The sequence below is a fragment of the Eriocheir sinensis genome, chromosome 3, assembly GCF_024679095.1.
Source record: "Eriocheir sinensis breed Jianghai 21 chromosome 3, ASM2467909v1, whole genome shotgun sequence".
NCBI classification, from domain to species: Eukaryota; Metazoa; Arthropoda; class Malacostraca; order Decapoda; family Varunidae; genus Eriocheir; species Eriocheir sinensis.
Window position 1 is genome coordinate 14,680,945 of NC_066511.1, and position 24,000 is coordinate 14,704,944.

The following is a 24,000-nucleotide window of genomic DNA, read 5'->3' on the forward strand; positions in this document are numbered from 1 at the left end:
CAACACATACACAATAGCAGCAAGAAAATCCATAATAACCAACCCAAGAAAAATCAGTAACAACAACAACTACAACCAGCCTAACAGGAAGCAAGGAGAGGAAGGAAGGGACTAGACAGGAATGAGGAAGAGGAGGAAGGTGAGTGAGCGAGCGAGCGAGTCAGAAACGATAATAATAATAGCGATAATGGCAGTGATGACGATGATATATGGAGCTAACCAGGCTACTGAACAGCTGGAAAATGACATGCTTAAGAAGGCACGCAGGTAGGGTAAGGTAAGGTAAGGGACCGTGGGAGTGAAAGGTGGGCGATAAGGTAGGATTAGGGAGAGGGGATGGTAGGTTAATAGGTAGTTGGGTAGACACACAGATAGGTAAGTTTTAGGTAGAAAGGAAGTAAAGAAGGAACGAGATAGAAGGTAGGTAGGTAGGTAGATGTAGAGAAAGGAAGGAAGAAAGGAAGGCAGGGAAGAAGGAAAAAAAGGAAAAGAGAAAGCAAGGAAGTAAGTGAATAAGGAAGAAAGGAAGGTAAATATAGGGAGATAGAAGTTAGATTAGAAGATAAATAGAGAGGTAGAGGAATGAAGGAATAAACGAAGCAACCTGTTTATGATATGACCTGACGAAGTGGTACGGGCAGAAGTCAATAATTAGGATACAGGTAAAAAAAAGGTGTGTCTGTGTTTTTTTACGGCACTGAAGAATGAGGAGGAAAGGTAGAAAGGGACGAGAGAAGAGATGAGGGAAAGGAGAAAGGAAGGAATGAGCAGAAAGGAAAAAGGGAAGGAGAGGAAAGAAGACAGGAAGCTTAGGAGTGACTGAGAAGAAAAAAAATGAATGAAGGAAAGAAGGAAGAAAGGAATGGTAACAAGGGAAGAGCATTGAACGTTTACGAAGAACAGAAAAGAGAAACGAAGGAAAGTAAGAAAAAAAGGGAAGAAAGGAAGGGAAAGAAGGGAAGGGAATTGAACGTTTACGAAGAACAGGAAAGAGAAATGAAGGAAGGAAGGAGGAAGGGAGAAAGGAAGGAAAGATAGAGGAAAAGGAATCTTACAGGTGGATGAAAAGAGAAATAAAGGAAGGAAAGAATGAGAAGGAGGAGGAGAAGGAAAGGAAGAGGAGGAGGAGGTCAAAAGAAATTCCCACGTCACTTACGGTAAAACTAAACTATAAAATTAAACGAGAGAGAGAGAGAGAGAGAGAGAGAGAGAGAGAGAGAGAGAGAGAGAGAGAGAGAGAGAGAGAGAGAGAGAGAGAGAGAGAGAGAGAGAGAGAGAGAGAGAGAGAGAGAGAGAGAGAGAGAGAGAGAGAGAGAGAGAGAGAGAGAGAGAGAGATAAAGGTAAACAGAAGCTCCTTACCTGTCTTCTCTCTGACCCCTGTTGTGAAATATTCTTCCTCCCCCCTCCCTCCCCTCCCTCCCCTCCCCCTTCCCCCTTCCAAGTTGGTCACGAATCCTTCCCTCCCCCCCTCTTTCCTCCCCTTCACTTCCTCTCTTCTTCCTTGCCTTGCCTCCTCCTATCCTTTCTCCTCTACTTAAACCTTCCCTTTTTCTGTATTTCATTCTTCTTCTTTTTTTTTTTTCTTCTCTCCCTCATTCACCTCCTTTTCTTCATCTACTATTTCGTGTTTCCTCTTTGTTTTTCTTACTTGTGTACTTCTCCCTTGTTTATCTCCATTCTTCCTTCTTTCCTTCCTTCCTTCCTTCCTTTCCTTCCTTCCCTCCTTTCTTTCCTTCCTTCCTTCTTTATTTCTTAACCGCTCTTCATCATCCTTCATGTGTTGTGTGTGTGTGTGTGTGTGTGTGTGTGTGTGTGTGTGTGTGTGTGTGTGTGTGTGTGAGAGAGAGAGAGAGAGAGAGAGAGAGAGAGAGAGAGAGAGAGAGAGAGAGAGAGAGAGAGAGAGAGAGAGAGAGAGAGAGAGAGAGAGAGAGAGAGAGAGAGAGAGAGAGAGAGAGAGAGAGAGAGAGAGAGAGAGAGAGAGAGAGAGAGAGAGAGAGAGAGAGAGAGAGAGAGAGAGAGAGAGAGAGAATGGTATTATGAAATGTGAAGAAACAGAGTCAGGAGGAAATTAAATGACGTAACGAATATATAAACGAACAAGAGAAAGAAAGAAAAAGAAAAAAAGATCGTTGAGAGAAAAATAGAGAAAAAATACGTAAATAGAAATAGAAAACAATAGAAGAAAAGAAAGAGATAGGGAGAGAGAGTATAAGCGAAGAACTGATAAAAACGGAACTAAGGAAGGAATGATGGAAAAAGGAAGGAAGAAAGAAAGAGAATAATAAAGAATAAAAAAAGAAATGAGGAAAGAAAAAATAATGAACGACTCACTAAAAGAACAAAACTAAGGAAGGATGGAATGAAGGAAAGGAAGGAAGGAAAGAAAAAAGAAAGGAAGGAAAGGAGAAGGAAAGAAATGGAAGAGAAGATGGAAAGAAGAAAGAAAAGGAGAAAATGAAGGAAGGAAAGAAAAAAGAAAGGAAGGAAAGGAGAAGGAAAGAAAAGGAAGAGAAGATGGAAAGAAGAAAGAAAAGGAGAGAAGGAAGGAAGGAGAGAACAGGCGAAGGAAGGACAAAAAGGAAGGAAAGAGGAAAAGAGAAATGGAAGAAAAATACGAAAGGAAAAAAAGAAGGTAGAAAAAAATAAAGAAAGTTAAAATGAAGGAAAAAAAAAGAAAACAGGAAGGAAGGGAGGAAGGAAGGAAGGAAGCGAGGCAGTATCATCATCGACTTCCCGTTTTCTTCGCTGGGGTGGTTGTTAAGAAGGGGAAACTTACTCATTTGTGACCCCGGCAACAGTAAACAATGCCCCCGCCCCCCACCCGTCGTCACAGGTCACACACTTTCCCCCGCCCACCGCCTCCCCCTCCCCCGGGACATACATCGCCCCGGGGTAAGTTTCTATAAACATTTTTTTTTACAGCAAGGGAAACAGCTCAAGGGCAAAAAAAGGAAACAATAATGAAAAAAAGCCCGCTACTCACTGCTCCTATAAAAAAGCGTTCAGAGGAGTGTCCGAAAGATAGGTCAATTTCGGGAGGAGAGGTGTCCGGGTACTCCCCTCTTGCAAGACAAAAGAAAGGTAAACACTAATTCAATTTCTATAAGGTAAAGACGATTCCAGTTTCAATGAGGTTAACATGATTTTACTTTATATACGGTAAAGATAATTCTAATACCAAGAGAGTAAAGAATACCATATCATATTCCCTATCGCTTCCATGACACCAGTTTCGGCAGGAGCGGAAACAGTAACTTTCTTTTCCCCTCCGTTCTGCTTCATCCCTCCAACCAATGCAAGAGTGTACGGATATTCACCAACTCGTCCCTTTCCTTGCAAGTCATTCCTCTTTCCTTTCTTCTCATTTTTTCTTCTCTCTCTCTTTTTACTCTTCCTTCCTTCCTCCCTCTTCTCTCCTTTAAACTCTCCCTCTCATCCCTTCGTTCCTTCCTCTCTCCCTCCTCACTCCTCCTTCCTCTCTTCTCTACCCTCCTTCCTTCCCTCCCTCCCTCCTCCCTTCACATGCCAATAAAGCCTCGAACTCAACACGAAGGTCCGTAATTTACAGCAATTTTTGCATACAAACTTGGAAAACATGTCCAGCGGTGATGATGGTGGGTAGGAGGGGGGTATGATGATGGTAGAAGTGATGGTGGTGTTGGAAATTATAGATGTGGTGATGGTGGTGATGGTGATGATGGTGATGGTGACGCTGGCAGTGAATTTTTTTTTTAATGAGGACTGTTTGGTTATTGTTATTGTTGTTGTTGATGATGATGATGTTTGTTAATTTGTTGGTTTACTGATAATTGTTGTTGTTGTTGTTGTTGTTGTTGTTGTTGTTTTAGTGGTTGACAGAGAGCGAACTTTTTTTGGAAAAGTTTAATAAAAGAAAACAAAGAAAAGACAATAACCTTAAACACAAAGAAAAAAAAGATAAATAAAAAGTGACAAGAAGAAGAAGAAGGAGGAGGAGGAGGAGGAGGAGGAGGAAGAGGAGGAGGAGATAATGGCAATGGAAGCAGCTGGGAGGAGAATAGCGATGAGTGGTGATGCAGGAGGAGGAGGAGGAGGAGGAGGGGGAAGAGGAGGAGGAGGAGAAGGAGGAGGAGGTAGGATGGTAGCGATGGAATTGAAACTAATGATCCTCCTCCTCCTTCTCCTCCTCTTCCTCCTCCTCCTCCTCCTCCTCTTCCTCCTCCTCCTCCTCCTCTTCCTACTTCTCTAACACCTCATGTGACTAGAAAAAAAATGACCTACCTACCTACAAAGAGAGAGAGAGAGAGAGAGAGAGAGATGGGGGTGGGGTTACAACTCATTAGAATCTATCGTTGAATTAATTTGCACTTCACCCCACCTGTTCTTCCTTTCCTTCCTCCTTTTCCTCTTCATCTCTTCCTCTCATTCCTTCTTTCTTTCCTCTTCATTTATTCCTCTCATTCCTTCTTTCTTTCTTATTTTTCTTATTTTTTTTCGTTGAGGATGCTGGTGATAGGCTAGGTTAGGTTAGGTTCTCTCTCTCTCTCTCTCTCTCTCTCTCTCTCTCTCTCTCTCTCTCTCTTCTTCTTCTTTCCTCTTTTTTTTCCTTCTTCCCTTATTCGTTATTGTCCTTGTGTTGTGTTCCTTGTCCCTCTTTCTCATTTTCCTTCCTTCCCTTTTCCTTTTTCACTTCCTTCCTTATGTTCTTACTTCCATCCCTCTGCTTCCCTTTCTTCCTCTCTTTTTCCTTCGGTTCTTCGCTAGTGTTGTTCTGTTCTGTGCTTTGTCTCTCTGTCTCCTTACCTATGTTTTTATTTTACGTTCTTATGTATCTCCATCTTTTTCCTTCCTTCTCTTCCTCTCACTCCTTCGCTTCTTCTGATGTTACGTCCTTATCTTGCTTCCTTCACCTCTCTCTCCTTCTCTCCTTCCTTTACCTTCGCATCATTACCTCTGTTCTTTTGTTTTGTTATTTCCATCTCTCTCTTTCCTTCCTTCTCTTTCTTTTACTCAATCTTTCTTTTACTCCTCTCCTTTCTCTCTCTTTTAATTCTCTTCTTCCTTTCCCTTCGCATCATTGCCTATGTTCATATGTTTTGCTATTGCCATCTCTCTCTTCCCTTCTTTTTCTTCCTTTTACTCAATCCTTTAATTCTTCACCAGTGTTCTTATAATCTCTCCTTCCTTCTTTCTTTTCTTCATTTTGCTTCTTCCGTTTTCATCAATGTTTTTATATTTTTGTCTCTCGACCTCCCTCCCTCCTTCCCTTCCTTTGCCTCCTTCCCCGCCGTGCCGATATTTCTATACTCATAAATCCATCTCGTTCTGACCTTTCAATTTTCCTCCTTTCTTTCCTTCCTTCCTTCCTGACCTTTTCTTTATAATTTCTCTCTTCCTTCTTTTCTTTTTTTCGCTCTGCTTACGTATACTTTTTTTTTCTTTACTTTCCCTCTCTTTTCTTCCTCCTTTCCTTTCCCTCTCTTTTCTTCCTCCTTTCTTTCTTTCTTCTTTCCTTTCCTTTTTACTGTTATTGTATTTCCAGTCACCTTTATATCACCACCACCACCACCACTATCACCACAACCATCACCATCAACACCACCACCAGACAGACAGACAAACAGACAGACAGACAGACAGACACCCATTGTATAAGTTAATTTGCATATCATGAGCCGAGTGCGTGTTTGTGTGTGTGTGTGTGTGAGAGAGAGAGAGAGAGAGAGAGAGAGAGAGAGAGAGAGAGAGAGAGAGAGAGAGAGAGAGAGAGAGAGAGAGAGAGAGAGAGAATATAAGGTCAAAATGCATTCCAGCCAAATCCACGTCAATTTGAATGCATGATGAGTGGAGGAGGAGGAGGAGGAGGAGGAGGAGGAGTTCGTGGAAGGATGCAGTGATGGTGGTGATGATGGTGGTGTGTGGTGATGGTGATGATAGTGGTGATGGTGATGCTGATAGTGGTGTTGGAGTTGAAAAAAAACAAAAAAAAAAACAGAAGAATAGCAATTATGGGAGAGAAAAGAAAACAGTAAAAATGGAAGGTAAGAAAATATAAGGAGAAACGGATAAAACAACGAGAACAAAAAAAAAAAAAATGATAAAAAGATAATAATGACAATGATGATGATGAAGAAGGGCAGGATGAAGGAAGAAGAGTAGGAAAGGCAGGACAGGACAGGTGAAGGAAGGAAGGCAGGTAGGTAGGTAGGTAGGTATTTAGGTAGATAAAGGTAAAAGAAGGTATGTTCGTAAGTTCGTTTCTAGAGAGGAACTGCGCGGCGCTGCGAGAGAGTACCATGTAATTTGTCGGCAGTACAGGTAATGCATCGTGTAATTACCTGGAGAAAGCCACCCAGCACAGACAGACAGATAGACAGACAGACACTCACTCATCTATCCATCCAGCAAAGATAGTCAACCAGCAAGTCAATCAAAGTTAAAATGGTCAGCCCGTCAGCTATTGAAAAGGTCAGGCAACCAAGCAGTCAGGCATTCAGTAATCCCGTCAGTCAGAGCTACATACAGTCAGTCAGTCAGTCAGTCAGTCAGTCAAACAATCATACATCGTTTTAAAGCCATATACCCATCTACATATAGAGTTAGCCCTACACCCAGTCAGCCAGTCAGTCAGCCAGTCAGTCAGTTAGTCAGTCAGCAAACCATTCACCGTTAAAACCATCCACCAATCCACCTATCCAGTTATCCTTCCACCCAGTCAATCAGTCAAACAGTCAGTCAGTTGGTTTCTCAATTAGTCAACCAATCAGTCAGTCAGCCAACCATATATAATTAAGCCATCTACCTATCTACCCATCCACCATCTACCACTAACCCAACCAGTCAGCCAGTCACTCAGCCACCAGGTCAGTCATCCACCCAGGTATCCATCCATCCACCAAGTCAGTCACCCAAACACTCAGCCAGCAAGACCATCAAGCCCAGCCTTCTATCTAGCCCTTTATCCAGCCATCTCCCCAGCCCTCCAGACCCAGCGTAGTCAGGGCAGCAGTAGTCGTAGTAGTGGGAGCCCTGAGCCCCTGACCAGACCGACGGCCCATGCGATTACCAGCCATTCCGTGCCTCCGTGACGGCTTGGAACGATGCGAAATGAGGCGATGTAACTCAGAGTAGCCCCTCCCCTTTATGCCTGCCCTTCCTGTTCGTCCTCGCCCTCATCCTCCTTCTCCTCCTGGTACTCCGACTCCCCCTACTCCTTCTCTTTTTCATCTGCCTCCCCCTTTTCGCTATCCTTTTCCTTCTACTTCTTCCTTCATCTATCTTTTATTCCTGCTCTTCTTTCTCCTACTTCTGCTTCTTTTCTTCTTTTGCTTCACTTATTTTCCTCCACCTTAGTCTTGTTCCTCCTTCCCATCCTACTTCTTTTCTTCCTTTTCCTTCCGTCTCCTTCATTTCATTTCACAAGTATTTCTGCTCTTCCTCCTTCTTTCATTCCCTCCGTCTCCTCCTTCACTTCATTCTAATTCTTGCCCTTCTTTCTCCTCCTTTCTATTCTTCCCCTGTTCTTTATATCCCTCCGTATCCGGTCTTTTATTTCCTTATTGTTCCGTTAATTATAATTCTTTTCCTCTCCTTTCTGAATTCTCATTTGTATTTGTGTCGATTTTACGTCCATTCCCTCTTGTCTTTCATCTTCTTCGGCGTCTTTGTCTTCTTGAAATTTCGCGGCGAGACAGTCTTTTATTTTCTTATTGTTCCGGTTATTATAATTATTTTTTCTCTCCTTTCTGAAGTTCCATGTTTCTGTCGCTACTCATCCTACCTTCCTCCTTTCAACGTTCATTTACTATTGATTGACATTCATCTTCGGGCGTCTTCTTGCAATTTCGCGGAGGGACGGTCTTTTATCCTCTTGCTGTTCCGGTAGTTCTAATAATTTTTCTCTCCTTTCTGAAGTCTCACCTGTATTTATGTCAATTTCTATCCTTCCTTCCTCTTTTAACGTTCATTTATTACTCTTGTCATTCATCACCATCATCATCTTAGTCTTCTTTTTCTTCGTCTTGCAATCTTGTCTTACCTTAAAGCCAGAACACTGTAATTCCCAACACCACAGCCGTCAGGAGTCGTCCCCCTCGTCGCATGCCCCTCCGCCATCAACGTTCAGAGACAAAATAACACCGACCTCATGATTGGCGAGAACCTTCATGAGTGGGGGGAAGGGGGCAGGGGGAGAGGGGGGGCAGGGGGATGTGTGTGGAGGGGGGGGATGTGCGTGTGTTGGGGGGGATGTGTATGTAGGGATGTGTGTGTGTGTGTGTGTGTGTGTGTGTGTGTGTGTGTGTGTGTGTGTGTGTGTGTGTGTTATTATATGCGTAAAGGCGTTATTTCATCTTCCTCTTTTTCACACTTTCTTTTTTTCTTTCGTTCTTTCTTTCCTCCTCCTCCTTTCCTCTTCCTCCTCGTCACCATCATCGCCATTCTATTCTTCCTTCCTACTTTTAACCCCTCCTCCTCCTCCTCCTCCTCCTCGTCTTCTTCCACCTCTTCCCCTTCCTTTCCTCCTCCTCCAACTCCTCCTCCGCCCGGGGACCAAACGGAGAGCCAATCTAATATTCCCCTGTTTTTGAGATGGAGTCCGCAGATAATGGCAGCAGGCGCCTGTAATCCACGGCCATGATGTGTTGTCGGCCCGGCGGATGAAGGGCCGGGGTCGAGGCTAATAACAATGATTAACGTATCTTCGCCGTGTCCATCAGGCGAGACAGACAGACGCAGACCGACCCGCTACATGCCAACCAGCCAGTCACGACGCGCCGCTCCACCACCGCGCGCCCCTATTGGTCCTCCGCGAAGCTGCTGTAGTTGAGGGTTCTTTGTGTACGGCGTTCTGATTGGCTGGTTGAGGATGGCTTGGCGCGCTGGGTTCTGGGTCCTGAGGTTCCGAGTTGCTTCTCCCGTCTATTGCTCCCGTCTACTGCCCCCGACCGTCCCCTGTCCATATTCTTGCAGAGGGCGTTAGTTCGTCTTCTGGGTGTGTCCCGATGAGCGCAAGAGTGATTGAGTGAAGAATAATGACAAGGATGATTGAAGTTGGCACGCTGGGATCTGAGTACTTCGTCCGCTCCCGACTCCCCCGTCCTTCACATTCTTGCAGAGGGCGTTAGTTCGTCTTCTGGATGTGTACCGATGAGCGCAAGAGTGATTGAGTGAGGGAATGACAGAGGATGATTAAGGATTGCGCGCGGGCTCCGAGTTCTTCGTCCGCTGGTCCCACGACTCCCCCGTCTTTCATATTCTTGCAGCGGACGTTAGTTTGTCTTCTGGATGTGTACCGATGAGTGCAAGAGTGATGAGTGAGGGAATAACGGAGGATGATTAAAGAACGCGGACAGCTGCAGAGGCCCCGCCAAGTTGTTCCGCGATAATTTATACGAATTGCATGCAGGTGAACTCTTTCTTTTTTCCTCTTTTCTTCGTTTCGCTTTTTTTTTTTTTTTTTTTTTTACTTCTGACGTGTGGTTAAATATAATGATTCCTTTGGGGAGTTTTGTTCTTTCTTGTTTTAATATTTAAATTGTCATTGAACTCTCTGACTGATGGATGTTTTTTTTTATGTTTTTTTTTTACTTCGATTGGGTAATATTGATGGTTCGTTAAAGATAGCGGGTATTCATAACTATTTCTTATGTTTACTTGAAAATATTGATGGAGCCGTGTTTTCTGGGTCCTTATGCACTGTTTTGATATATGAATGGACCTCACTCCGTCCTGGTTTTATATCTTCATTTTTTTTTCCTTCTCTTTTCATATCTTTAGAGTTCAGTGAGATTAAGATGGAAAAAAGAAGATGAAAAAAAATAAATATCAAGATTGGTTATTTTAGGGCATTGTTCATCTTTCTTTTTCTTCTTCTTTTCCTCCTTCTTCTTCTTCTTCTTCTTCTTCTTCTTCTTCTTCTTCTCCTTCTACATTTTCCTCCACGTTCTTCCTCTACTTTTCTTTTTCTTTTACTTCTTCGCTATACCTTCAGACAATTCATATTACTTTCGATTTATCTCAATTCTACTTCGTCATCGGTTACTCTTTCTCCTCCTCCTCCTCCTCCTCCTTCTCGATGGTAATGGCGCAGGGAAAATATAACACCAATAATTATGCGCCTCACTCAGACTTGTAAATATGGCGCAGAACTTAATAGTCGCGGGGAATATCTTGATGGTGCGGGAGGAGGAGGAGGAGGAGGAGGAGGAGGAGGAGGAGGAGGGAAGAAATAATGGTGAGACTGAAAACGAAAAAGAAGAGTTGGAAGAAGTAATTTTATTTATTCCTTATTTTTGTCATTATTTCTCTCTCTCTCTCTCTCTCTCTCTCTCTCTCTCTCTCTCTCTCTCTCTCTCTCTCTCTCTCTCTCTCTCTCTCTCTCTCTAAGTGATCAGGATGAGGAGATGATAATAATAATAATAATAATAATAATAATAATAATAATAATAATAATAATAATAATAATAATAATAATAATAATAATAATAATAATAATGATAATAATATAAAATAACTGCATAAAACTGAGGCTTTTTTAAGATAAGGAAAGAAAACACGGTTGGTCTTATGGCGCTCATCTTTAAGGAGGAGGAGGAGGAGGAGCTTTGTTCTTCTGCAACCTTACATTCTCGTATATATTCTGAGATTACCTCCTCTCTCTCTCTCTCTCTCTCTCTCTCTCTCTCTCTCTCTCTCTCTCTCTCTCATTGCATTATGCTTAAAAATGTCATGATTCAAGCAATATATAAGACGCTAACTCCATATTCTCAAAACAGTTCGGGGCTAACACACCCATATTTGATAAGGCTTTCGTATAGGTTGTTATGAGGAGGTACTTTCATGGGTAGTTTTATGAGCGTAGTGGTAGTTTAACGAGGCTTCTCCACCATGAATGTGAAAATCCCTCATGAGAACCCGACTCATCTCCTTTCTGGCCTTTGGAAATAGTGGTTGTGACAGCCAAGAGCGTCTGAGCATACGGGCCTTAGGTTAGGTTAGGTTAGGTTAGGTATTTTTAGACGCTTCCACCTCTCACATCACCTATTTCCAAAGGCCAAAGAGGAGATCAATCGGGTTTTGATGCATGTTTTTTTTTAAGTCCATGGTACAGAGGAAGGGTCAAACTACCACCAGGGTCATTAAACTAGTTACCCCTGGAAATGCCCAAAACTCACACGAAAGCCTTGTCAAATATGTGCTTGGGCGCCAAAAGGTTTAAGAATCGGCCCTCAAATGTTCGGTGTCTCAAGACGACGAGCACACAGCCGCCGCCGCCTCAAAGGAAGAAACAAGAGCGCGCACAAGGGGACAAAAATATATCCCTGTGTAATGTCTTTGTGTAATGTTTGTAAACGGCAAACAACGAAGACCAAACATACACAGAACGTTACTTTAGGGAGAGCAATATAACGTAACGATTGTTCCTGTTTATACACAAAGGCGGAGGGTAGCGGGGCGGCGCCGATACGATGCGTCCTGATGTAATGTCTTTTGTAGTGTTTGTAAACAGAGAAAAGAACCGCTGCCAGACACACAGGGGGGAGAGGACTCGCCCCTGGGGACTGCGCGGGGCCGGGTTTGTTTACTAACACCGGGGGAGGCGAGGGAGGGGTCGGGTGGCTCAGTATTAACCATACACCCTTGTCTCCTGCCCCGTGACCCCTGCCAGACACCCAACCCCGCCCCTGCCAGAGCTGCTCCCCCCCTCCCCGCCCCTGTCAGGATATCCTCGTCCCCGTCTATCCGCGACAAGCCCTTGGCACTGGTTCACTCAGCGCCGCTGTCACCCAGACTTTCCCACTCAGCGCTGCGTCGCTCCACACAGAAAGGTAATAGAGGACAACAATACTGGATAGCTAAGACATGATACGAAATCTTAGTCGAATGACAAAATTAATAAGAGATTTTTCTTCATTGCTTCTCAAAGCATAATGATACACAAGTAAATAAATCAAGGCGTCAGCCTGGAGACGAAACTATTTCAACTAATTGTAACAGAGTGGGAGCCAGACAGAGCCATGCTATAGAAGCTATAACAGCTCACATCACAGCTCTGAGGACACAACACAAAAGAATGTAAAATTTGAAACGCCATTCAAATTTTAAGGACAGAGTGGGAGAGACAGAAGACGAGAGAGTGGCATCAACACGCGTCACACTAATAAGTCAGACATCAAGACACTCTTCGATATGCTCCGTGAACCTCAAAACAGACAGAGGAAGTCCATACACTCAAGAAACAACGATGACGACACGCCACGGTCGTCCGGACGTGTTTGGACTTCACTTGAAGCTCCGTGATGGAAGAAAAGAGTGATGCACACTAAATTGGGGCATTAAGAAACACGCACACACTGACCTGTTTGAACTGCTCCTCGAAGCTCCAGGACTGCTGACTCTGGTGGGGCTCGGGCGTGTGTGAGGGCGTGCGGGCGCCGTTGCCCGAGGAGTCGCGGGAGCCCGCCGAGCCCGGCGTGGGCGGCATCTGCGAGGTGGGCGGCAGCCCCACCGTGCTGGGGATGAAGGGCAGGTGGGGGTGGGCGGCGGGCGGCACCAGCGAGGGCGGCGCGCCGCCCCGCATGGCGTTCATCAGCGCCTGAGGCGACGACAAGAGCGACTCCCGTTGGCGGTGCAGCGCCTCGGCCCGCAGCACCAGGTCGCGCGAGTCCTCCTCGCCCTCCACGCCCTCCTCCTGGGAAGAGAAAAGCATTACAGTATTAGTACAGCACCACCACCACCACTACGCAGCACACGTATACATATATTACTGCGTGTTGTTGATTAACGCATTCAAAACTGCCACCCGGCCGTGACCCACAGTTACAAGGCGATACTATGACGAAAAACAGCTGAGTAGCCGTTTGATCAATCTGAGCACATTTAAAAAAAGTTTTTTTTTGCCGCTAGGAAGCAGTGTTTCTTATTTAATACCGTTATGCTATCTTTTGTATAGGAGAGGTTAGGTTGCTTTATTTACTTTTGTTATTGTTTTGCATTTCTGTGTTTTGGAAACGTTGTATTCCAACGATGTCAAGTGTTGTGGTATTTATACAAAATCTTTCTTATCATCCTAAAAACGAAACAATCTTAACACTATATGACCTTATTGGATTATCCAATTATTTAATTAAATTCATTTAAAGGTAGTAAATAGCTGACATATGAGACGAAGCGAAAGGTGTTGAGAATGCGGGAAGGTGCGGGGCGGGGACGCCAGCACCACTACCACAACGGCCAGTTTCACGTGGAAATACTTTAACTATTGCAGTTCATATTTATGTATGCCTGTCTCTCTCTCTCTCTCTCTCTCTCTCTCTCTCTCTCTCTCTCTCTCTCTCTCTCTCTCTCGTATAACCAAGAATATACGACTTGAAATAGTAAAAAAAGAACAGACAGACAAACAAACAGGCAAACAAACAGACGCACACGGACAAAGAAAAAAAAAAAAACATTTCACTCATCCAAACAGACAGACAACCAGACAGCCAAACAGACAGACAGACACAGACAAATAAAGCCGGACCAAGCAAACACTCAACACACACACACACACACACACACACACACACACACACACACACACACACAGACACATACCACCCCCCTCCCTCTCCTCCCCCCCACCACAAAACACGCCATGCTCCTCCTAGCCACACCGTCCATCCTCGTCCTCTCGAAATAAATAAACAGCTCGCAGCTCATCCGTTCGCATCAGTTTATTATTATCATTATTTCCATCCACTCGCTCGGGCGCTCTCCCTTCCTCCCTCCCCCTCGCACATTCCCGTCATGCGCGCCCCCATGACGGTGCACTTGTATCGTCACCGTGCACTGTCATTAGGCGCCGTGTCGTCTCGTGGGGTGGCGTGGCGGGACGTAGCGGGGCGTATAAGCGAGGAACCCGAGTTTGCCGGTGACCGCTAGACGAGACGTGTTCGGCGCTGCGAGTTGCCAGCGATCGCCACCCAGCCAGCCACAGACACCTTTTTTTTTTTTTTTTTTCACAACAAAGGAGACAGCTCAAGGGCACAAAAAAAGGAAACAATAATAAAGAAAAAGCCCGCTACTCGCTGCTCCCCCCCCCTCAAAAAAAAAAAATCATGAGGTGGCCGAAAGAGAGGTCAATTTCGGGAGGAGATTGACAGATAAATAGATAAATAGGTTGATAGATGGATAGATATAGATAGTTTATTGATTGCAGTTTCTATAAAATTTGAAATACGTACCTACTTATAGTTCCATAGAATACACTTAAAATACGTAATAAATAGGTTGATAGATAGATGGATATAGAGAGTTAATTGATTGCAGTTTCTATAAAATTTGAAATACGTACCTACTTAAAGTTCCATAGAATACACTTAAAATACGCAATATACTAGACACAGACGGATGAACGCACGATAAATGAGCGACTCACTATCTTATTATCTTTTTTAAACTGAAGACGTTCTTTTACTATTTCTAAATCATATGATATTATCCCAGTCTTTCAAAAACTCGTGACGTTAGCTTACTCTTTCTAAAACTAAATAATATTCCATTCATTCCAAAAATCTGAAAAGTTATTCAAGATGTCTGACTGTATCATTCGAAAATTAAAACCGTTATCTTAACATTTCTAGAACTAAAGATATTAAGTAAAAACTAGGGACGTTATCTTGATCTTTTTATGCTTATTTACGTTTTTAATCTCTAAAACTATTTTTGTCATATTTTTCTTCTGACTATTCAATATTTTTCTAATTGAATTTTTCTTTTTTTTCTATTTTTTTCAAACAACGGGTGCTCTCTCTCTCTCTCTCTCTCTCTCTCTCTCTCTCTCTCTCTCTCTCTCTCTCTCTCTCTCTCTCTCTCTCTCTCTCTCTCTCTCTCTCTCTCTCTCTCTCTCTCTCAAAAGATCAATCACACGGGTACAGTCACATTCAGTATTCATTTGCCTCCCACAATAGCTACTAAATCATGGGCGATATTGACGAGTTGTACCTATAATGGACGAGGAGGAGGAGCAAGAGGAAGGGGAGGAGAAGGAGGAGGAGGAGGAGGAGGGAAGAGGTGGAGAAGTTAGTGGGTGTAAATAAAAATCCCTCACACCCGCCGCTCTTCGCCGCTAGAGGGCCGAGCGGGAGAGCGCCAGTGGACAAATGCGTCGTAATATTGAATAAACGCGCAGTTCCTATCAGATAAACGCGCACTACAGATCAGGTGACTATTGCTTGAGGAGAAGACCCGCTGTGAAGAATTGACTGACCTCACCCCTTCCTCCCTAACCCCCAACCCTCCCTCTCTCTCTCACACACGCACACGCACACTCACTCCCAAGTCGGTATATATTGTCAGACGCTTCCATGCACCTCTCACATCAACTATTTCCAAAGGCCGATAAAGGAGGTTAATCTGGTTCTAACGAGTGTTTCCTTAGGCTCTAGGTACAAAAGAAGGGTTGAACTATACCGCCAGGGTCATAAAACTACTCCTGAAAATGTCCCTCAAAACTCCTATGAAAGCCTTGTCAAATATGTGTGCTTGGGCGTCGAAATGGTTAAATATATGACCCTCTCTCTTGACACTCACCTCCCTCTTCATCTTGGCCTGCAGAAGGGAGTGAAGGCGGTCGTAGAGGTTATGTCCATTGTTATTGTTGTTATTATTGTTATGGTTGGGTGAGCCGGGCGGGGGGCTCGAACCCAAGCCCTCCCGTGCGGCCTGGCTGAAGATTGACGCGGCGGACACCTGTTGACGGAGTTTGGCCAGGATGTCTTCTCCCTCCATGCCTCCTCCTCCTCCCCCTCCCCCTCCTCCTCCTCCGTCTGGCTTCAAGGGACTGTCTCGTCCGCCCATGAGGCCCAGGCTGTCCTCTTGTTCCATGTCTGATACGCGGTCTTCGGCGCCAGACTGTGAAAGGAAAGGATAAAATCAGCGTTAGTTTGTCACTTTTAAGAAAAGATGAATTTGTTGCTTGTGTTAGTTAGATGATTGTTTCCATGTTGATTAAGGAAGGATTGATTAATTGTAAAGAAGAGATTTGCATAGGTTTTACAGTTTGAGGAAGAAATGTTGAGTGTGGCGAAAATGACATCTGCGTTAGTTTTATACACGATGAGAAAAGATGAATTGTGAAGAAGAGGAAAAAAATCTGCGTTGAGTTTACATACTGAAAAAGATCGATTGTAGGGAAGAGGACATTTGCCATAGTTTGACACGTTAAGGAACAAGAATTAATTGATTATATACATGAAATCTGAGCTACTTTTACACGTTAATGAAAAAAATTACTGAGAGCAGCGAATAATAAATCTGAGAAAGGATACATTGAATGACTGACTGACTAATAAAATGAATGGCAACGCAACACTGAAATTCATGGGCAGTTGAACAATATAGGAAGACCTGCTCAATACATCACTCTTATAATTATGTCGGAAAATATTTATTGGTTGATTGACTGATTAATTAAGTTGTTACACGGTGAGGCAACATCAAAGCTAACACGAAACTATACAATTTTATCTTTTTTTTTTTTACGCGAAGCTAATGTCCGTTATGGAAAACAACATCCTATTACACTAAGTTGGGTATGAATTTAATTAAAGAAGGCAGGATATGAAAAAAAGTAAAGGGACAAATAGTAGGGACGCAAAAATACAATAAAAGGAAAATGAGAAGGTACACACACACACACACACACACACACACACACACACACACACACACACACGGTACCGTCCTGAGCCCCCCGTGACCATGGCATTTTATCTCCAATATCTATCTGTCATGTCCAATTCCCCTCCCCACCCCACCCCACACCTTCCCCCATCATCAACTCCCACACCTCACTGTCTCCCTACGTAAGCTCACCCGCTCACTCCCCATCCCTTCCCCACTCACATTCCCCATTCCCCCTCCGCCCTCAGTCCTCCCCCAGCTCCCCCCAGGTCCTGTCAGGCTCCCCGCTGCTCCGCCCTGATCCATCCAGCCCACATATGGCGATTACACGAGGACTCAGCCCGATGCCCCGCCAGCCCGAAGCCCTCTCCATCATGGTTATTTTTTTAATGGTACCCCCAATCTGAGAATCCGCGTCTCTCTACGTCTTCTCCTCTTCTTCTTCTTCTGTTCCTCTTTCTCTTGCTTCTTCTACCTCTTTTCTTCTCCCTTTTTTGTCCTTGTGTCTGTCCCTTTTATTCCTCCACCTCTTTCTGCTTTTCTTTTTTTTCTTATCCTTCTTACTCATTCACATTTTCTTGTCGTTTTCCTGCTCCTCTTCTTCCTTCTCCTTAACCTCATTCTTGCTTCTCTACTATTTCCTCCTCCTCCTCCTCTTTCTCCTCCTTATTCTTTTACTACTTTACCGGTTTCTCCTTCTCCATCTCTTCCTGTCCGCCTCTTCCTCTTCTTCACAAGCTCCTCATTCATATATTCCTCTCCTCCTCCTCCTTCTTCTCCATCTCTTCCTCTTTTTATTCTCCTATTTCTATATTCTAGTATATGAAATTTCTATTAGCATTACTATACAGCCCTCCACTAAAGATGATGATGATGATGATGATGATGATGATGACCCCTTCTCCTTCCTCCTTATTCCATACACCTCTTCCCTCCATTATCTTTCTTCCTCTTCCTTTTCTTACGTCACTCTTTAGAAGCCTTCAACCTCTCCCATACCTCCCCAACTACCTGCTTGCTTGTTTGTTTGTTTGTTTGTCAGTCTGTTTGCCTCATCCCCTGCTTGAAGTGAGTGTTTACCTTGTTTACCTGTGGATTGAAGTGCTTTCCTACTTGCCTACTTATCAATCTATCTAACTATCTACACTTCCCCCCTTTCCATCCTCTCTCCCTCCTCTTCCTTCTCCTTCTTTTACTTTAACCTAACCTGACTATAATTCCCTTTTTCCCTTCCCTCCACTTCCTCCTTCCTTCCGTTGATTGATATGCCTTTTTATACCTGTCTATCTGTCACTTAACCTAACCTAACGAAACCACCCTCTTTCCCTTCCTTCCTCTTCCTCTACCTTAACCTAACCTAACTATGCCACCCTTCTTTCCCTCTCTCCCTCCTTCCTTCCGTACCTGTTGATTGATATGCCTTTCTATACCTGTCTATCTGCCACTTAACCTAACCTAACGAAACCAACCTCTTTCCCTTCCTTCCTCTTCCTCTACCTTAACCTAACCTAACTATGCCACCCTTTTTTCCCTCTCTCCCTCCTTCCTTCCGTACCTGTTGATTGATATGCCTTTCTATACCTGTCTATCTGTCACTTAACCTAACCTAACGAAACCAACCTCTTTCCCTTCCTTCCTCTTCCTCTACGTTAACCTAACCTAACTATGTCACCCTTCTTTCCCTCTCTCCCTCCTTCCTTCCGTACCTGTTGATTGATATGCCTTTCTATACCTGTCTATCTGTCACTTAACCTAACTATACCTCCTTCTTTCCCTTTCTCCCTCCTATTCCTTCTGTTTCCTCTGTCTTAACCTAACCTAACTATAATTCCCTTCTTCCCTTCCCTTCATTTCCTCCTTCCTTCCGCACCTGTTGATTGATATGCCTTTCTATACCTGTCTATCTGTCCCTTTACTTAACCTAACGATACCACCCTCTTCCCCTTCCTTCCTTTCTCTTCCTCTTTTTTCCTCTACCCTAACTTAACCTAATTACACCACCCTCTTTCCCTTCGTTCCTTCTTCTTCCTCCTTCTTCCTCTACCATTACCTAACCTAACTATACCTTCCTCTTTCTCTTCCTTCTTTTCTCTTCCTTCTTTTTCCTCTATCTTAACCTAACCTAACTATACTGTACTAACTCTTTCCCTTCCTTCCTTCCTCTTCCCCCTTCTTCCTCTACCCTAATCTAACCTAACTATACCACCCTCTTCCCCATCCTTCCTCTCCTTTCTTCCTTTACCTCTTAACCTAACTATACCACCCTCTTCCCCATCCTTCCTTTCTTTTCCTCCTTCTTCCTCTACCTTAACCTATACCTCCCTTCCTCCCTCCTCTTCCCCCCTTCTTCCTTACCTGTTGATTGATATGCTTTCCTACCTTCATACCTTCCATTCTACTTACCTAACTATACTTTCCTCCTTTCCCTTCCTTTCATTCCTCTTCCTCCTTCTTCCTTTACCTGCTGACTTAAATGCTTTCCTACCTGCATACCGTTCATTCTACCTAACCTATACCTATACCTCCCTCCTTTCCCTTCCCTCCTTCTCCTCCTTTCTTTCCTTCCGAGCACAATGGCAGAGGAGGAGAGAGGTTGTTAAAAGGCGACACAGAGCAAACTTTCGTAAACAAACAGACATAAACACACGGACGTAAACAAACAGATCGCCGAGGAGTGACTGTACTTGCGGATGCGCCAAAAATAATTATCAAGAGAGAGAGAGAGAGAGAGAGAGAGAGAAATAATAATAATAATAATAGAAATACAAGATTAACGTCAGTGAAACAACATTGAGACTTTGGACGATTGCATTAACTAAGAAGACTACAATAATTTTTCTCTCTCTCTCTCTCTCTCTCTCTCTCTCTCTCACACACACTTACCTCCCCACCCACATACCCCCCCACCCCACCCACCCACCCCCCACCCACACGGTTCTCGGAAATTGATATCTGGCGGGCGAGACATTAAACACTCGAGCCATAAATCTAATAATACGATTTAATGGCGCCGTAAAAGTGTGATCGAGCAGCTGGTGACGGAGGGAAGGGGCGAGGGAAGGAGGAGGAGGAGGGAGAGAGGGAGGCTGGGAAGGAGGAGGAGGAGGGAGGGAGAGGGAGGCTGGGAACTGGTAAAAGAAGAGGGGGGAATAGGGGCGGTAGGGATGAAAGAAGGGGAAGAGGGAAAGAGGGAGGGAGGGGGAGAGAAGAAGGGGGACTAGTAAAAGAAGAGGAGGGGAAGAGGGGAAGAAGGAAGGAATGAGGGGAAACGAAATGTGAGGGAGACAGGGAAGGACAGAGGGAAGACGGGAAAGGAAGGAGGAGGAGGAGGAGGAGGGAGAAGAGAAGATAAAGAAGGAAGAACGTGGGTAAGGAAGAAGGGAAGGAAGGGGAAGAAGGAAGGAAAGAGGAATAAGGGGAAACGGGAAAGAGAGAGGACTGGGTAAAGAAGAAGAAGGAAGGAGAAAAGAGAAAGGAAAGAAGAGGGGAAGGGCGGGGAAGGGAAGAAGGTAGATGAGGTGGAAGAAGGATGGACGGAAGGAGGGAAGGAAGAAAGAAGGGAAGAGAGGGGATAAAGCGGAACAGGAGTCAACGAAGGAGGGGTGAAAGACGGAAAGATGAGGGAAAGAAGAAAGCAATAAAGGAAGGAAGAAAGAAAGAAAATAGCAGCGGGTGATGACCAAAAAAACAATTCACTTTTTAAACCCAACGAAGGAAGAGAAAATATTACTACGTTCTTTAACCGCATCCTATAAAGTGTTGCACCTGACGAGAGAGAGAGAATGGGAAGGTAAGAAAGAATAGGAGATAAAGAAGGAGAGAGGAAAGACAGGAAAAGAAGGAAAGGGGGGATGAAGAAAGAAGGGGGAGAAGAGGGAAGGAAAAGTAGGAAAGGAAGGACGGAAAGGTGAGGGGAAAAGAAGGGAATGAGGTATATGAAAGATGAAAGGAAGAAGGAAAGGGATGGGGAAGGGAAATAAGGAGAAGAGAAAACGGATAAAACTTTGAAGATAAACAATGATAACAACAAACCAATGGAAAAAATAAATAATGGAAGGTAAGAAAGAACAGGAAAAAATAATAACTATGAAAATAATGATAATAATAACAATAAAGTGACGAAAAGAAAGAACGAAAGGAAAGAGAAAAAGAGAAAATGGATAAAACTATGAAAAAAACACTAAAAACAGCAATAATAATGATAGAGTAATAATAATAATAATAATAATAATAATAATAATAATAATAATAATAATAATAATAATAATAATAATAATAATAATAATAATAATAATAATGATAAATATACATTAATATAAATAAATAGTTAAATGAATCTGATATTGAACCTAAAAAAAATATTAACAGAAAATTTAAGGCCGCCGAAACCTCATTTTCTGAAACACACTTTGGTCATTTCCTCTTTCACTCTTCTTCCTCCTCCTCCTCCTCCTCCTCCTCCTATAATCATCACGGCTCTTTCATGTACCTACTTCCTCTTCCACTTCACTCATCGTCTGTCTCTTCCAATTCAATTTTTTTCGTTAAGTTGTCCCTCCTCCTCCTCCTCCTCCTCCTTCTCTTCCTCTTCTTCTTTCTCTTCCTCATAATTTCCTATTGTCTATTTTTCCTTTCCCCTTCTAAACTTTTTTCTGCCCTGAGTCATATTCTTCATTCTTTCTTTCTCCTCTATTTTGCATTTCCTTGTCAAGTTTTATTTATTTCCCTTTTTTTCCCTCCGCATTCAATTCATTGCTCTTTTTTTCCTCATGCTCGCTTTGTCTTTTTTGTTATTTCTCTCCCTTGTCCTCTTCCTGCCTTGTCCTCTTATACTCCTCTTTTTAGTGGAGTTGTTATTCTCAATCCTCTTCCTCTTACTTTATTGTTGTTACTCCTGTTCTTGTTCTCGTTCTTGTTCCTCTCTTAATTGTGTTACATCGGAGAGCGTTTTCTCGTCTTCGTCTTCGTCTTAGAAAATGAAATCATCCTTCGTTTCATGTTAACATTTCCTTCCCATTTTCTTCCTTCACTATCCTGCTCGCCCTTACCTTCTTCTTTTTCCTTTTCTTCTTCTTATTCTCCTTGCTTTTGCTTCTTGTTCCTGTTCTTCCTCCTTCTTGTTCTTCTTCCTCTTCGTCTATCGGGCCCCGCTAATCCGGCCTTCATCAGCGCCAAAAGAGTTCCCCAGACGGTCTCGGAGTCTTAATGTAAGTTTAATGATGGTCTCCTGATGGTCTCTCGTCCCTCAGCTGCCAATCCTCTCGCTCCTCCCCCTCTTGTTCCTCTTCTTCTTCTTCTTCCTTCTCCTCGTCTTCTTCTTTTCCTTCATCTTCTTTTCTTGGTCTATCGTTCTCCTGTCTTGTCATCTATTTTGTTGTTGTTGTTGTTGTTCTTAGTATATTTTTTTCTCTCATGATTTTAGGTTCTGGTTATTTTTGTTGTTTTTTGTTCGGTTTTTTTTCTTGCCCTCTATGTTTTCTTTTTGTTTTCTTGTTGTTCATGTTCTCTCTCTCTTTTTCGCCAGTGTATATTTTCATTTGCTTTTTGTTGTTTTGCTTTTTCCTTGCTTCCGTATTTTGCTTATATCGTGTTTTCCTTCTCCTCATTTTTTTCTGTCTATCTCTCCTCCTTCTTGTATTTATTGTCATCTTAATAGTTATTGTTTTCTCTTTCGTCTTTCTCTTCTTTATTTTGTCTTTTATTTCTTTTATAAATGTCTTCGTTCTCCTCTTTTGAGCGTTCCTTCTCGTAATCTTATTTTCTTTCTTCTCTCTTTCTTTCTTTATTCCTGTATTCGTTAACTGGATGGGCATTTTCATTCATTCATTCTCTCTCTCTCTCTCTCTCTCTCTCTCTCTCTCTCTCTCTCTCTCTCTCTCTCTCTCTCTCTCTCTCTCTCTCTCTCTCTCTCTCTCTCTTAACAAAAACATTCTTTGGCATAACTTTGCATCATTAGGATTTGTACTTATATATAAACTCTCTCTCTCTCTCTCTCTCTCTCTCTCTCTCTCTCTCTCTCTCTCTCTCTCTCTCTCTCTCTCTCTCTCTCTCTCTTTATATATTCACGTGTTTTCCTACGTTTTGTTTTCAAACTCATTATTATTATCAATATTATCATCATCATTATCATCACCACTAACTATCAACACAAGTATTTATTCAGCCTGCTCTTCCTTCACCACCACCGCTATCACCACCATCACCACTACCACCACCACAGCCACCACCACCCCCCGCCTTCTCCCCCTCCCCCCTTACGCCCACGCCACCCACACGTCAATACTAAGTCTTTTTTTATCCTCTCCCACTCATCTCCTTCGGCTTTCTCCTGTTTGTTCTTCTTTTGCTGTTTATCAATGTCATTTTTAAGTCTACGGGATTTTTACTTCGGATTTACTCACACGCGCGTGCAATCTCTCTCTCTCTCTCTCTCTCTCTCTCTCTCTCTCTCTCTCTCTCTCTCTCTCTCTCTCTCTCTCACACACACACACACACACACACACGCATACACACAGAGGAGGGTCATTTATCTGTCTGCTTTTTTTTTCTTTCCTCTTGTTCTTGTCCTTGTTCTTGTTCTTGTTCTTGGTCTTCTTGGGGGTTACGGCTCCTTTTGGTTCTTCATTCACTTTATTATTTTTCTCCCCTTTCCTTCTTTTCATCTTTACTTTCCTTCATTTTCTTTTTTTTTTTCTTCTTCTTCTTCTTCTTCTTCTTCCAACATTAAGACAAAAATACACCAGATAAACGCTTTAATGAACTATGTGACTCCTCCTTTTCTCCTCCTCTTCCCTCTCCTTCTCCTCCTCCTCCTCCTCCTCCTCCTCCCCACCACAAGGGTCATTTTCTTATCAATACCCTCAATCTCAATAGCGGTAGTGGTAGTAGTAGTAGTAGTAGTAATAATAATAATAATAATAATAATAATAATAATAATAATAATAATAATAATAATAATAATAATAATAATAATAATAATAATAATAATAATAACAACAACCAAAAAAATAACAAGGAAGGGAGCAGGGAGAGGTGAAAAGGAGAGGAAGGGGAAAGGAAGAAGAAGAGGAAAGGGAAGGGAAGAGAAAGGGAAATGGGAGAGGAAGAGAAGGGGGAGGGCGAAAGGAAGAGGAGGGGATAATGAAGAGGACGAGGTAAGGAAGGGGAAAGGAAGAGGATGAGAAAGGGGAAAGGAAGGGGATGAGGAAGAGATAAACATGGGAAGTGAAGGGCTGATATCAAGGGGGGGGGAGAAGGAGGAGGAGGAGGAGGAGGAGGAGGAGGAGGAGGAAAGGGCGGGGGGATGACCCTCCATTTAACCCTTAGTGGGGGGCTGACAAGCTAAGGGAGGTGGC

General features: G+C 43.3%; 1 protein-coding gene across 2 annotated transcripts in view; it reads right to left on the reverse strand.

Moving 5' to 3' along the window:
* Positions 1 to 24,000, reverse strand: part of LOC127005553 (AT-rich interactive domain-containing protein 3A-like) — a 246,837-nt gene that overhangs the window by 200,014 nt on the left and 22,823 nt on the right. For both annotated transcript variants that reach the window (XM_050874495.1, XM_050874488.1), the window contains exons 2-3: positions 15,554 to 15,874; positions 12,339 to 12,671 (exon numbers count right to left, since the gene is read on the reverse strand). In XM_050874495.1, the coding sequence (XP_050730452.1) occupies positions 12,339 to 12,671; positions 15,554 to 15,874 (654 nt within the window). The remainder of the gene's footprint in view (positions 1 to 12,338; positions 12,672 to 15,553; positions 15,875 to 24,000) is intronic.